The sequence below is a fragment of the Pleurodeles waltl genome, chromosome 8 (genome assembly GCF_031143425.1).
Source record: "Pleurodeles waltl isolate 20211129_DDA chromosome 8, aPleWal1.hap1.20221129, whole genome shotgun sequence".
Taxonomy (NCBI): domain Eukaryota; kingdom Metazoa; phylum Chordata; class Amphibia; order Caudata; family Salamandridae; genus Pleurodeles; species Pleurodeles waltl.
In genome coordinates, this window is record NC_090447.1 from 1,515,863,073 (window position 1) to 1,515,877,522 (window position 14,450).

Genomic DNA, 14,450 nt, shown 5'->3' on the forward strand with positions numbered 1-14,450 from the left:
GGTCCTGATACGGCCGGTGGACTAGTGACGGCCGCCGGGCTGGAGACCGTTGTCTCCAGCCTGGCGGTCGATATCGCCGTGGCGGACGGTGCGGGACATTGCCGGTTTGACATATGTCAACCGCCAATGTCATAATGGGGCGGTAATGACGCTGGCCTGTTTGCGGTCTTACCGCCCTATTTGCACCGTCCGCCAGGGTTGTAATGAGGGCCTAAGTGAACATTGATTGGATCTGAGTGGCAGAGAGCTACTGAAAAGAGCTAGAGCGCTGAGGGAGTATGTATCTTTGTGCTGCTGTACTATGCACCTTAGCTCAAATATTTATTGTTAGAGAAGTTGCAAGATGGATGCTATTCATGTAATTAGAACATTAGAATGCTGAGAGCTCCATTGAAGACAATGAAGTGATCCAGGGTGAATAATGGCTGGTATAAGCTTCTGCTCCAATATTACAATGTTTGTCTTTCTGTTTCTACTTTTTTAATTTACAACATTCTTCCCTGATTGGGTGAAATATTCTAATAGCCTGATATCCCTGAAGCCTCGGTATATACCAGCCCTTTTAGGCCCTCACAGCTTGTTATAAGCTATTGTCTGTAGCCTGGGCCTATAACTTGGGTTCAGGGCTTTTAACAACCAATTTAACATTCAGCAGCTTTAGCATTTTATGTTGTAATATTTCTTATCCACATTACTAGGCCTTGGTTCCAAATCATATCCTGCTCTCGGGCACACAAGAGCAACAGCCAAACAGGGAAATGTGCCACTCGGTGCACTTAAATATCCACCTGCCTGCAACATTCCAATCTGGGCATATTCTCACCCAATTGTTTAAACAAAACTCATTTTCATCACAGTAAGGTTTAATCACACACCCTTATAATTAGTTTTGAGCTTCTCTCCAGGAGCAGTACCTCCATAACCATTTACAGGATGTTCACATAGGATAAATATGCAGACCATGAACCTAAACTTAATTTGTGAACAAATCCACTGCTTATCCAGAAAACATGGCAGGCAGTCTGGCTTCCTAGAGACAGTTTTAGACCCCTCCTTTAGATTCAGCTTTAATAGCAGCCCCTTAAAAATAAGCACCTGCCTTGAGTTTGTGATCTTGCAAAGATATTAATGTGTTGGCCACTCGGTGTAGTCAACCTGAAGCAAATGAAGGCAGCCTCACTGCCATAGATTTCTAATGTCCCTTTAGAGAGGGACTTTGTATAAAAGGGAGAACATACACATCTCTACCGTGGCACCGTGCTGCTTGTGGATATGAGTGCCATAGATAGGAAGCCTTTGGATCCACAAAATTTTCTGATTTAAGTTATTTTTTTCTTTCAGCGAAACACCTGATGCGTGAATATGGCGGTGAGTTTTAGGTACATCCTTCCAGTCCTTACGCCCCCTGAATGACCTCTTCCAATCTTCTGGACACCACATGGACAAGGCAGAAGGAGATCCTTTGCTCCATAATCCTGGAAAACTTTACTTCTCATTGTTTCTCTTGTACCACACCTGGCAGCAAGGGTCGGGGGAAGAAGAGCGGTGCAAACGGGAAAAAAAAGCGGGATGCAGCTAAAGGAAAGGCGAGAGGGCTTCTGGAACAATTTTACGAAGTACTGCAATCAGAAAATGGTGAATGCGAAGTCTGCTGTAGTTACTGTGCACAACAAACATGAAAAGGAACAAAGCACAAACTTATATTCACTCATTTTTTTTTTTTTCTTCATTTAATAGTGTGGATTTAGGGGTATTTCTGGAGCACATATATAATGAGGCACTGGGCCTGCAACTAGCCCAGATTATATTAAGGTGTGGATTTTGTGACAAATGTTTCCAACATTTTGTTTTGCTGTTGAAGCAATAATTTTGAATTTAGTCCCTCTCTATACGATCTCCTAAAAATATTAAACTCACATAATTGCATGTATATAGGCATATTTCATCTATTATTAAGTATTTATATAGAGTTCTCAACAGATTTTTCAGTGTAAAAACATTTATGTTCAAAACTTTAATGTCTTTAAATGAATTTCTCATACATTGTCATTAAAGGTTATTTTTCCTCTTTCCTGAATGTGTCTTAAATTAAGATTTCAGAGGCTTGGTTTGCACTTTTGCATGTTTTCCAGTCCTCCTGAGATCCACTCTTTTATGTGTAGTTCAGGTTATTCACAGTGAAGTTCTATTGCATTTCAGTTTTTTCACATTTCAATCATTTAGCAGCAAGTTCTTGCAAGAAATATGTCACGTGTCCATGGTTCTTGCTATTCAACAGAGAAGAGTTGTCATGCACTCTGCTGAGATTGGGACTAAATTATTGACCAAGGACAGCTTGCTTCTGCCAAGGGTGAGGTAATTCTGGAAGAGGGGTTGGTAGCCCTATAGTGGTACCTCGCAGCGCAGCACCACCTTACCAAGGAATCTGCACATCTAGGTTCTGCTGACTGCTCTCCACCCTCTGTGCCTCACTGACGAGGACTGGATTCGACATAGAGAGTTTCTGAAAATCTGTCCACTGACCCAGGCCTAGCACCAGACTCTCCAAACGTTAGATTCCTGAGGTTCTGCACACCTTCTGATAGGAGGCAGCTCTTTTGAGGATTCCCACAAAAGGCTGATCTATGTTCCTGGCCACTTATGCCAGGGCTAGCAGGTCGACACCTATTCAAACCCAGCCCCTTAGCAGCATCCAAATCAAATCAAATCAAATCATTAACATTTATAAAGCGCGCTACTCACCCGTGCGGGTCTCAAGGCGCTGGGGGGAAGGGGTTACTGCTGCTCGAAGAACCAGGTCTTGAGAAGTCTCCGGAATGCGGAGTGGTCCTGGGTGGTCCTGAGGATGGTGGGGAGGGTGTTCTAAGTCTTGGCCGCCAGGTAGGAGAAGGACCTCCCACCCACCGTGGAGCAGCGGATGCGAGGGACGCGGCGAGAGCGAGGCTGGTGGAGCGGAGAAGACGGGTGGGAGCGTAGAAGCTGAGGCGACGGTTGAGGAATTCTGGTCCCTTGTTGTGGAGGCCTTTGTGTGCGTGGGTGAGGAGACAGAAGATGATCCTTTTGCTGACGGGAAGCCAGTGCAGGTGTCTCAGGTGTGCGGAGATGTGGCTGTTGCGGGGTATGTTGAGTATGAGGCGGGCGGAGGCGTTTTGAATTCGTTGCAGATGTTTCTGGAGTTTAGCGGTGGTTCCAGCGTAAAGGGTGTTGCCATAGTCCAGGCGGCTCGTGACGAGGGCGTGGGTCACGGTCTTTCTGGTGTTGGCGGGGATCCAGCGGAAGATCTTTCGGAGTATGCAGAGGGTGAGGAAGCAGGAGGATGATACGGCGTTGACTTGTTTGGTCATGGTGAGAAGAGGGTCCAAGATGAAGCCGAGGTTGCGTGCGTGGTCTGAGGGGGTCGTGCGGTGCCCAGTGCCATGGGCCACCAGGAGTCGTCCCAGGCGGTCGGGGTGTTACCGAGGATGAGGACTTCCGTTTTGTCTGAGTTCAGTTTCAGACGGCTGAGTTTCATCCAATCTGCAACGTCCTTCATTCCATCTTGCAGGTTGGTCTTGGCGTTGGTGGGGTCCTTGGTGAGGGAAAGTATCAGTTGAGTGTCGTCGGCGTAGGAGGTGATGATGATGCTGTGTTTGCGTACGATGTCGGCGAGGGGGCTCATGTAGACATTGAAGAGTGTCGGGCTGAGCGAGGAGCCTTGTGGGACGCCGCAAATGATCTCGGTGGGGTCTGAGCGAAAAGGTGGAAGGTAGACTCTTTGGGAGCGGTTGGAGAGGAAGGAGGCGATCCAGTCCCGGGCCTGGCCTTGGATCCCGGTGGAGCGGAGGCGGGTTATTAGGGTGCGGTGACAGACTGTGTCGAAGGCAGCTGAGAGGTCGAGGAGGATGAGGGCGACTGTTTCTCCGTTGTCCATCAGGGTTCTGATGTCGTCTGTGACTGAGATGAGGGCGGTTTCTGTGCTGTGGTTGGCTCGGAATCCGGACTGAGAGGGGTCGAGAAGGTTGTTGTCTTCAAGGAAGTTGGTAAGCTGCTTGTTGACGGTCTTCTCTATGACTTTGGCAGGGAAGGGGAGGAGCGAGATGGGGGGGAAGTTCTTCAGGTCGCTTGGGTCAGCCGTAGGTTTCTTCAGTAGGGCGTTGACTTCAGCGTGTTTCCAGCTCTCGAGGAAGGTAGCAGACGAAAACGAGGTGTTGATGATGGTCTGGAGGTGCGGGGCGATGTCGGCTTTATTGAAGATGAAGTGTGGGCAGGGGTCCGAGGGGGCACCGGAGTGGATGGAGTTCATGGTGGCTTTGGTCTCTTCTGTGTTGATGTGGGTCCAGGCATTGAGGGTGATGGCTGGGGGTGTGGGTTCTGTGGTGGTCGGCTGGGTCTGGTGTCCGAAGCTGTCGTGTAGGTCGGTAATCTTACGATGGAAGAAGGTGGCGAGGGAGTTGCAAAGGTCTTGTGAGGGCGTGATGGCGTTGGCGTTGGGGTTGGAGAGCTCTTTAACGATGTTGAAGAGTTCTCTGCTGTTGTGGCTGTTTTTGTCCAGACTGTCTGTGAAGAAATTCCTTTTGGCTGCGCGGATCAGGTGATGGTGTTCGTGGGTAGCGTTCTTGAGGGCAGTCATGTTGTCTGGGGTGTGGTCCTTACGCCAGGCTTTCTCGAGGGTGCAACAAGTTTTCTTTGATTCCTTAAGGGTGTCAGAGAACCAGAGAGGTTTTTTGGTGTTGGACTGTCTTGGAGGGCGTCTGAGGGGAGCGAGGTTGTCTGCGCAGTTGGTGATCCAGTTCGTGAGGCTGAGGGCTGCGTCGTTGGGGTCGGAGGAGAAGGTGGGTTGGATGTCGATGAGGGTGGAGAGAAGCTGTTCTTCGGGGATTTTGTTCCACTGTCGACGTGGGATGGGTTGTGTGCGGAGGTGGCTAGTCTCGCGTCGGAAGGTGAAGTGGACACATCGGTCCAGTGTAGAGCAGAGGCGTGGCTGAAGGATACGTGTTTGCTGGCGGAGAAGATGGGGTCGAGCGTGTGTCCGGCGATGCGGGTGGAGGTGTTCACCAGTTGCTTGAGGCCGAGGTTGTCGAGGTTGTCGAGCAGGGCGGTGGTGTTGGGGTCGTTGTTCTGTTCCAGATGGAAGTTGAGGTCGCCGAGGAGGATGTAGTCCGGCGAGGTGAGGGCGTGCGGGGAGATGAAGTCGGTGATGGAGTCGCTGAAGAGGGCGCGCGGTCCGGGGGGGCGGTAGATGAGGGATCCTCTAAGGGTGGTCCTGGGGTCTGTGCGGATCAGGAAGTGCAGGTGTTCGGCGGCGAGGGGGGTGTCTTTGGTGGAGGTGGTGACGTTGATGGAGTCTTTGAAGACGATGGCGATACCTCCTCCTACCTGGCAACTTGCTTCTATCTTCTTTGTGACTGACTCAGAACTGAGGTGGTTATTATGAATTTGGCGGGATTTCTCGCCAAGTTCAGGCTGGTGGTCTAAACACAGACCGCCAGCCCGTTGAGGACCCCACTGGCCCAATAAAGAACATTCTGCTGGGCGGAAACAGTGTTTCATTGAGCCAATGTAGCAGTGCGGCGGGGGCTTCAGCATCCGTCGCGCATATCACTGCCCATAAATTGGGCAGTGACATGCGCGACGGAGCTGTGCACGGGTGCCCCTGCACTGCCTATGCAAAGTGCATGGGCAGTACAGTGCCCCCCGGGGGGGCCAGAGTACCCCTTCCGCCAGCCTTTCCCTGGTGGGGGAACCTGCCAGGGAAAGGCTGGTGGAACAGAGGTTCTTTATCCTGCAGGCAGCGCTGCCCTGTCGGATAAGGAACTCCGCCATCGTCAGGCTGCCTGGTGGCAGTAGCCTGGCGGTGGCAGAGTTCCGCCTGTGGGGGTCCCCATGTGAACATTATATGGCGGTCCGGACTGCCATCTTGGTGGCGGTCTGGACCGTCATGTTCATAATAACTGCCTAAGTGTCTCTGGGAGTTTCCAAACTTTGCATCCATTTACACTCCAGCGAAGTAGTCACAATCATGCTGGACTCGGTCTCTGGTAATGCTAATGACCTCATCCTCTCTTTCTGAGTAGAAATTAATTGTTACCTTCTTCCTGGACCCAGAACATGGCTGGCCAGGGATCTGCAGAACGACCTCCAGCAGTGATCCACACTTCACACTCATATACATACACAGTTGGGAATAGGTTCCCCCCCGCATCCACCCCACTCTTCTACCTTTATCTGGGCCAGGCCTCTTGGATAAGTCATGGATTTCTCATTAATACTTGTGGACGCTAAGGTGTAGTAGTTCAGATACTGTGTCAGCAACCATGTGCTTGTAATCTTTACTCTCTGGTATGTTCTCCTGTACATCTTGTTCTTCATGTTATGCTCTCATCTTCTGTACCATGTGTCTGTTTCACCATCCCACAAGAATCTTCTCCTGCTGGATCAAATTTCCATAAACATTGTGCAGGGCTCTCCATTCTTGACACTTGAGACTACTGTCGGTTTGAGTAGAGGGATGGACAACGGGCTCAATAAAGTCACTTTTTGTCCTTTATCTTGTATCTTCACTACGCATAGACCACACTAGTTGTATATGTGTATTACATGAGCTGTAAGAGATCCTCTCAATCCCTATGTCCCGCATCCATTTAGCTATGTCTACCTTGTCACTGGGGTCTCATTCAAATGCATCATATATCCAGGCCTATCACTCTACTGGCCTTTCCACTTCTCTGGGTATTAGCACACACTATGCAAACCCTAAAACATTCTTGGCTAGCACTTTGCATGGCAAACTGTGCTGCAGCTTACCTCTTCGTAAGAAACACCTTCATGCCTGGTATTTCTCAGGCAAACATTTTATGGTGCAAACACATCTGCCCTGTGGTGTGAAATAGAGAACAGGGTTCCAAGAAGTCCTAAATCTGGACTACGGCCAGAGATAACCTTCAAATTCTACAATTCCACAGAGCCCTGGGATAGGTTGTGGATGTCAGCCCCAGTAACCGCATGGGGACCTAGGTGCCCAGCCCCTTCAGCTGCAAGACAGCAAAGTCTGGGTCCAGCTGCCTATGCTTGCCAGGAACTCACTGCAACTGAGCTATTCCCACGTAGAAAGACATCCTAAGGTGCTGTCACTTTCAACTTTACTTATTTGGCAACCAGTTGAAAGTATGCACTGACTCCATCTCCTGGAACAGATCAAGAGATGCCAAACGTGAACCACAGGACTGCGAGGAGGACCTCTTTGGCCATCCCGAAAAGCAATAGTTGAGCGGCTACTGGGTCTTCATTGTCATTATCTTTGACTAGGGGGCAGTACCATTGTCCAAAATGTGCTAAGCTTTCATCCGGCCACTTCAAGGAGCGACATCTCCATTACTTGGAGCACTCAGTGCCACCACCTGCAGAACCGGCAATTGCCACCTGCGGCATTTCTGTCAGTAAGTGCTACAGTGCCTAGAACTGACTGTGAGTGAAGAAAGCCTTCTCTTGAAAGTGCCTGCCACTTTGGTACCATGCATCTTCCAGGTGACATATGCAAGACATCAAGGAGTCCTAAGCACAAAGATGAGAATTTGCTACATCTGACAGAAGAATGCAATAACTATAGGTGGTTACCTTCCCTGTTAGACATCTATGTCAAGAGGAAGCATGTCCCTCAATCATCATGGAAGATATACCAGCGAAACAGAGGTCCAGGTTAGGTGCCTACTTTGTTAGCATTCCCCATGGTACACATCTGCTTGTGGTAGGCAATTAGTGCAAATAATCAAAGGTAGAAGAGGTGCCATCCTCATCCACAAAGTCCTTTTTAAGATGGGAAAGATGCTGTCCGTCCATGGACTCACAGCACAAGTATGAGTGGACAACTACCGCCCTTTTAGAGTCAAGAATTATTCTGGTACCTTCAGTTACAAAACATAACACATCAGAAAATCACACATCTGTGGACCCAAGACCCTGAAGGGTGGAAAGGTTCTAACTAAAGGTTCATGAGGACTCTAAACGAAGTGCTATGCCTATCTGAATTGTAGGATAACACAAAGTGTGTTCTCTGTCAATTTTTGCAGGAATACCATAAAACGTCCCACACCTCCACTCAAAAACTTCAGCTTCCATGCTACGAGGCCATCTTTTAAAGGGCACTGTACTCACTCACTGAGTTTGCAGTCCCTCTGCCACACTCTGTGTATGATACAACACAATACCACTGGCTAAGAAAGCAACAGAGAGTTCAATTCAGTTCTACATGTTGTACATGCGCAATCAATATTAAATGCAGTTTGTGTTTATACATTAAAAATGTGCTTTCAGATACATGAATATGCATATATAAAATGTAAAGATCACATCAAGTTGATGTATTTGTTAGGTCTCACCTCTAGACTGGTTGTGAAAGCATATTGTGGACTGTACCAAAATCTTACAATGGGCTTTGGCCCGACCCATTGGTTATTGCTTGTTGTCACCCTTATTTCTTGCCTGCTATTTGGTAACTGTTATTGCCCATTTTGTGTTTGCCTCTCCCGTCCTCTGTTTGTCCCGCCCCTGGAGCATACCCCCTCTACCATCATTTGACTGGGTGACTTGTATCCTTCCACTACTTGCATTTAGGGCACTACATTTTTCCTTTCCTTTCATCACACCATGAGAGTGTTTTTAGCTCTCTCCGTCGGGTGCTGCTCCCCTAAACACCTGCTCCCCCTGCACTCCGTGTTGCTCCCTCATCACCCCCTCAAGCTCATCCATTGCACTCCCCACCCCTCTCTGGTTTCTTTGTTCCTTTGTTGGATCTCACCTCCTCCAGCCTCAGGTGTCTCTGTTGCAACCTTGAACCCTTGCTACTCCCCATTGCTTCATCCTGGGTGATGCCATCACTTGCTCCTCCTTCCCCCACCCTCCTTGGTCCTTTTTTTATTTGAATTGTTTTGAAGCAAAGCGTCGGGCAGCAGATTGATGCCAGCCTGCTCCACATTGCAGAATGCGATTTGCAATACTCAAATCCCTTTTTTTTCAATTTACTGAAGCATCTTGGATTGGCAAATAAAAAAGTAACACCCGCACCATTGCACCTTTTTTTCTTTTTTCATTTTGGCCAATGCTGCACTGCGACGGTAAACAGCGATAGACCAAAAAGGCGAGACCTGTTGGCCTTCAAGCAATGTCACCATCTTGCAATGGATCATGAGTCTTCAAAGATGCTGGTGGCAGTTTGCGGATCTTTGAGGGAAATTATAAAAATGTAAACGACAGTCTTCCAGGCCAATGGACGCAGAGGGCGAGGCAACTGGTTTCAAGGCTGAAGGTCGCGCAGAGCAGGTTTTGGGGACTGGGGCAGAGTTGAAGGTATTTTGCCAGTTTCTTTACTTTGGGCATTAACCACAGTGTATTTTATGCAGGTGAATTATATAGGAATTTCTCTAAGTAACATCAGTGTGAGGGACACTATGACTGTGATCTAAAGCTTAAACACCATTGATATTTGCTGGTTTGGGGAGTTATTCAACCATTGATCCCCTCTGGTGTCTTGCTTATGAGCTCTCCTATGATGTCTCAGATAGATTTTCAATATATTGTGCTCCTAGACTTTGCTAATCCTCCTCCACCCTGCTAGTTGGCAAAATAAATTGGGTATCGCTTAACACCAGTGGGCAAAGCACGTAATCTAGGTATCATGTCATTTAATCCCAGATAAAGATGGTGCCCAAAACAGCATTTCACCATCTCAGTTTGCTGAAACAGTCCCCGCCACTGTTCCACTGCTCTCAAAAAATCACTCTAATCCTTGTTGTGGTTGTGTTCCTCCTGGATTACTTCCAAGGCTCATATGTTTGGAATTACATACCGCTTTACGTGCAACTGGCAAATAAGCACCTGAAATTCAGAGATCCTGAAAGACTCACCTCTTCACCATGACAGACGTTTCAGGTGGGACCGATGTCCTCAATGCTGTGTCGTTCAGTTGTGGTGGGCTATCTCCAAGCATTGTCCATCGCTGCCAGAAGGGTGACCAGTTAAACATCTCCAGGTAACGTAAAGTGACACGTGGCTCACTGTTAAATGTACTCACACTCCCAACGAGCTCCAAGGCCATCATAGGGTGGTGAGTAGAGGTTTTACAAAAAAAACAAATAACATAAATACTCTGCTCCTTCTGTCCTACCTGGCTTGTTATTCACTAGTCGGCAGGTTCTGCAGACTCCCAGGGCTCAGCGATCTGTGAATTAGCCCAGTACTGGTACAGGTGTGCTGGGTACACACTCAAATATGCCTTTATGAAAAGCAGATTAAATAAACCTTTAAAGGTTGCCATCTTTTTCCTCTTCGCATAATGAATGATATCTATTTTTACATATTCCACAGTAGGTGTGCTCTTGACATCTAGGGCCTGATTTAGAGCTTGGAGAACTTTTGTAAATCCATCATGGTGATGGAATAAATCACTCCGCCACCCTCACATACTGTCCCCCAAATTTAGACATCTCTTAACATTGGCAGGACCCGTCGTCACAGCAGTTCCGGTCAATGCTGTAAACATTTGATGGACAACTCCGTCAAACAGGAAGGCCATCTGTGTAACTTTAGATAGTTTTACTTTTTTCAAAAACAAACTCCAGAAGCAGTTGTTTGTTACTGAAAAAAGTAAACATTATGACGCCCACACCATGGCAGTTTTTGTAGGAAAGTACCATCTTGCCTGGCATGTTACCCCCATATTTCACTGTATATATGTTGTTTTAGTTGTATGTGTCACTGGGACCCTGCCAGCCAGGGCCCCAGTGCTCATAAGTGTGCCCTGTATGTGTTCCCTATGTGATGACTAACTGTCTCACTGAGGCTCTGCTAACCAGAACCTCAGTGGTTATGCTCTCTCTTTTCTTTCCAAATTGTCACTAACAGGCTAGTGACCAATTTCACCAATTCACATTGGCATACTGGAACACCCTTATAATTCCCTAGTATATGGTACTGAGGTACCCAGGGTATTGGGGTTCCAGGAGATCCCTATGGGCTGCAGCATTTCTTTTGCCACCCATAGGGAGCTCTGACAATTCTTACACAGGCCTGCCACTGCAGCCTGAGTGAAATAACGTCCACGTTATTTCACAGCCATTTTACACTGCACTTAAGTAACTTATAAGTCACCTATATGTCTAACCATTACCTGGTAAAGGTTGGGTGCTAAGTTACTTAGTGTGTGGGCACCCTGGCACTAGCCAGTGTGCCCCCACATTGTTCATGGCAAATTCCCCGGACTTTGCGAGTGCGGGGACACCATTACACGCGTGCACTATACATAGGTCACTACCTATGTATAGCTTCACAATGGTAACTCCGAACATGGCCATGTAACATGTCTAAGATCATGGAATGCCCCCCCAATGCCATCCTGGCATTGGTGAGACAATCCCATGATCCCACGGGTCTCTAGCACAGACCCGGGTACTGCCAAACTGCCTTTCCCGGGGTTTCACTGCAGCTGCTGCTGTTGCTAACCCCTCAGACAGGTTTCTGCCCTCCTGGGGTCCAGCCAGGCTTGCCTCAGGAAGGCAGAACAAAGGACTTCCTCAGAGAGAGGGTGTTACACCCTCTCCCTTTGGAATAAGGTGTCAGGGCTGGGGAGGAGTAGCCTCCCCAGCCTCTGGAAATGCTTTGATGGGCACAGATGGTGCCCATCTCTGCATAAGCCAGTCTACACCGGTTCAGGGATCCCTCAGCCCTGCTCTGGCGCGAAACTGGACAAAGGAAAGGGGAGTGACCACTCCCCTGACCTGCACCTCCCCTGGGAGGTGCCCAGAGCTCCTCCAGTGTGCTCCAGACCTCTGCCATCTTGGAAACAGAGGTGCTGCTGGCACACTGGACTGCTCGAGTGGCCAGGGCCAGCAGGTGACGTCAGAGACTCCTTCTGATAGGCTCCTTCAGGTGTTGCTAGCCTATCCTCTCTCCTAGGTAGCCAAACCTCCTTTTCTGGCTATTTAGGGTCTCTGCTTTGGGGAATTCCTTAGATAACGAATGCAAGAGCTCATCAGAGTTCCTCTGCATCTCTCTCTTCATCTTCTGCCAAGGAATCGACTGCTGACCGCGCTGGAAGCCTGCAAAACTGCAACAAAGTAGCAAAGACGACTACTGCGACACTGTAACGCTGATCCTGCCGCCTTCTCAACTGTTTTCCTGGTGGTGCATGCTGTGGGGGTAGTCTGCCTCCTCTCTGCACTAGAAGCTCTGAAGAAATCTCCTGTGGGTCGACGGAATCTTCCCCCTGCAACCGCAGGCACCAAAGAACTGCATCACCGGTCCTCTGGGTCTCCTCTCAGCACGACGAGCGAGGTCCCTTGAACTCAGCAACTCTGTCCAAGTGACTCCCACAGTCCAGTGACTCTTCAGTCCAAGTTTGGTGGAGGTAAGTCCTTGCCTCCCCACGCCAGACTGCATTGCTGGGAACCGCGTGTTTTGCAGCTACTCCGGCTCCTGTGCACTCACCGAGGATTTCCTTTGTGCACAGCTAAGCCTGGATCCCCGGCACTCTAACCTGCATTGCACGACCTCCTGAGTTGTCCTCCGGCGGCGTGGGACTCTCTTGTGCAACTTTGGGTGAGCACCGATTCACTCCACTTTGTAGTGCCTGTTCCGGCACTTCTGCGGGTGCTGCTTGCTTCTGTGTGGGCTCCTTCTCTTGCTGGGCGCCCCCTCTGTCTCCTCACGCAGTTGGCGACATCCTGGTCCCTCCTGGGCCACAGCAGCATCTAAAAACCCTAACCGCGACCCTTGCAGCTAGCAAGGCTTGTTTGCGGACTTTCTGCGGGAAAACACTTCTGCACGACTCTTCACGATGTGGGACATCCATCCTCCAAAGGGGAAGTTTCTAGCCCTTGTCGTTCGTGCAGAATCCTCAGCTTCTACCATCCGGTGGCAGCTTCTTTGCATCCACAGCTGGCATTTCCTGGGCATCTGCCCACTCCCGACTTGATCGTGACTTTTGGACTTGGTCCCCTTGTTCCACAGGTACTCTCATCTGGAAATCCATCGTTGTTGCATTGCTGGTGCTTTCCTGCAGAATTCTCCTATCACGACTTCTGTGCTCTTTGGGGAACTTAGGTGCACTTTGCACCCACTTTTCAGGGTCTTGGGGTGGGCTATTTTTATAACCCTCACTGTTTTCTTACAGTCCCAGCGACCCTCTACGAGGTCAACAAGGTTTGGGGTCCATTCGTGGTTCGCATTCCACTTCTAGAGTATATGGTTTGTGTTGCCCCTATCCCTATGTGCCCCCATTGCATTCTATTGTGACTATACATTGTTTGCACTGTTTTCTATTGCTATTACTGCATATTTTGGTATTGTGTACATATATCTTGTGTATATTTGCTATCCTCATACTGAGGGTACTCACTGAGATACTTTTGGCATATTGCCATAAAAATAAAGTACCTTTATTTTTAGTATATCTGTGTATTGTGTTTTCTTATGATATTGTGCATATGACACTAGTGGTACTGTGGGAGCTTCACTCGTCTCCTAGTTCAGCCTAAGCTGCTCTGCTAAGCTACCTTTTCTATCAGCCTAAGCTGCTAGACACCCCTCTACACTAATAAGGGATACCTGGGCCTGGTGCAAGGTGTAAGTACTCCTTGGTACTCACTACAAGCCAGTCCAGCCTCCTACAGTTTTCTCCCAGGGTTTGGGGGTCTGTAGGGAGAACATATCACCCTGAGGGTTATCCTGGTTCCATGGATAAGGAGGGCTCTAGACCAGTCAACAGAAAGCTTATTGAAAAAGCCAGGGCTGACGATATGTGACTTGCAATTTAGTGAAAATGGGGTTTGAAGCCGTCAAGGTTCAAGTCATTGAGCTGGATTTGTACTATTTCCAACTCACACCTATTAGGCAGGACTTTTCCTGCAGCCAGGTCTTTCGTTAATATTTGATAGACCCATACTAGATCCATGAGTGGAGAGAAAATTGGTTGCCAGCCTTTCATGGTGCATCTCCAGGGCCTATGGCACACAGTTCCTTTCAGCTTCTGAACATCTTCAGACTGTTGATGCCAAATTAAGCATGTATGCTAGATGGAGGCTTGGAGGTAAAGATTTCTTTGATCTTTGGAGGGAGTAACCAGGCCAGAGATGGGAGTGGTTTAGAGAGAGACAGAACTTTTGATTTCTTAGGAAAAGAGACGTTTTACAAGGTGTTGTCTGAGAATAGATTCTTTGAGCAGGGGTGGATGAAACATGATGACATTTCGGAATAATTATGGTCCAATGGGGAACCTGAGAGATATTTTTACAAAGAACATATGATGAGTTCAGCACATTTATTTTTCCCAATATTTTCATATGAGACATCATACTGAGATAATTGTACACAATTCCATATATTTCAAACAAAGTCCCCACATATACTTAAGATCCATTTTCATAAACAATTTACAAGATGAGTCATAGAAAGTTAATTCAGACCACAGCCGACACGTGTTT

General features: G+C 48.3%; 1 protein-coding gene across 1 annotated transcript in view; it reads left to right on the plus strand.

The window, feature by feature from the left end:
* LOC138249274 (butyrophilin subfamily 2 member A2-like) overlaps positions 1-1,981 on the plus strand; it is an 88,655-nt gene extending 86,674 nt beyond the window's left edge. The window contains exon 6 of the mRNA XM_069203237.1: positions 1,342-1,981. Within this exon, the coding sequence (XP_069059338.1) occupies positions 1,342-1,379 (38 nt within the window). The 3' untranslated portion in view covers positions 1,380-1,981. The remainder of the gene's footprint in view (positions 1-1,341) is intronic.
* Positions 1,982-14,450: the final 12,469 nt, after the last annotated feature.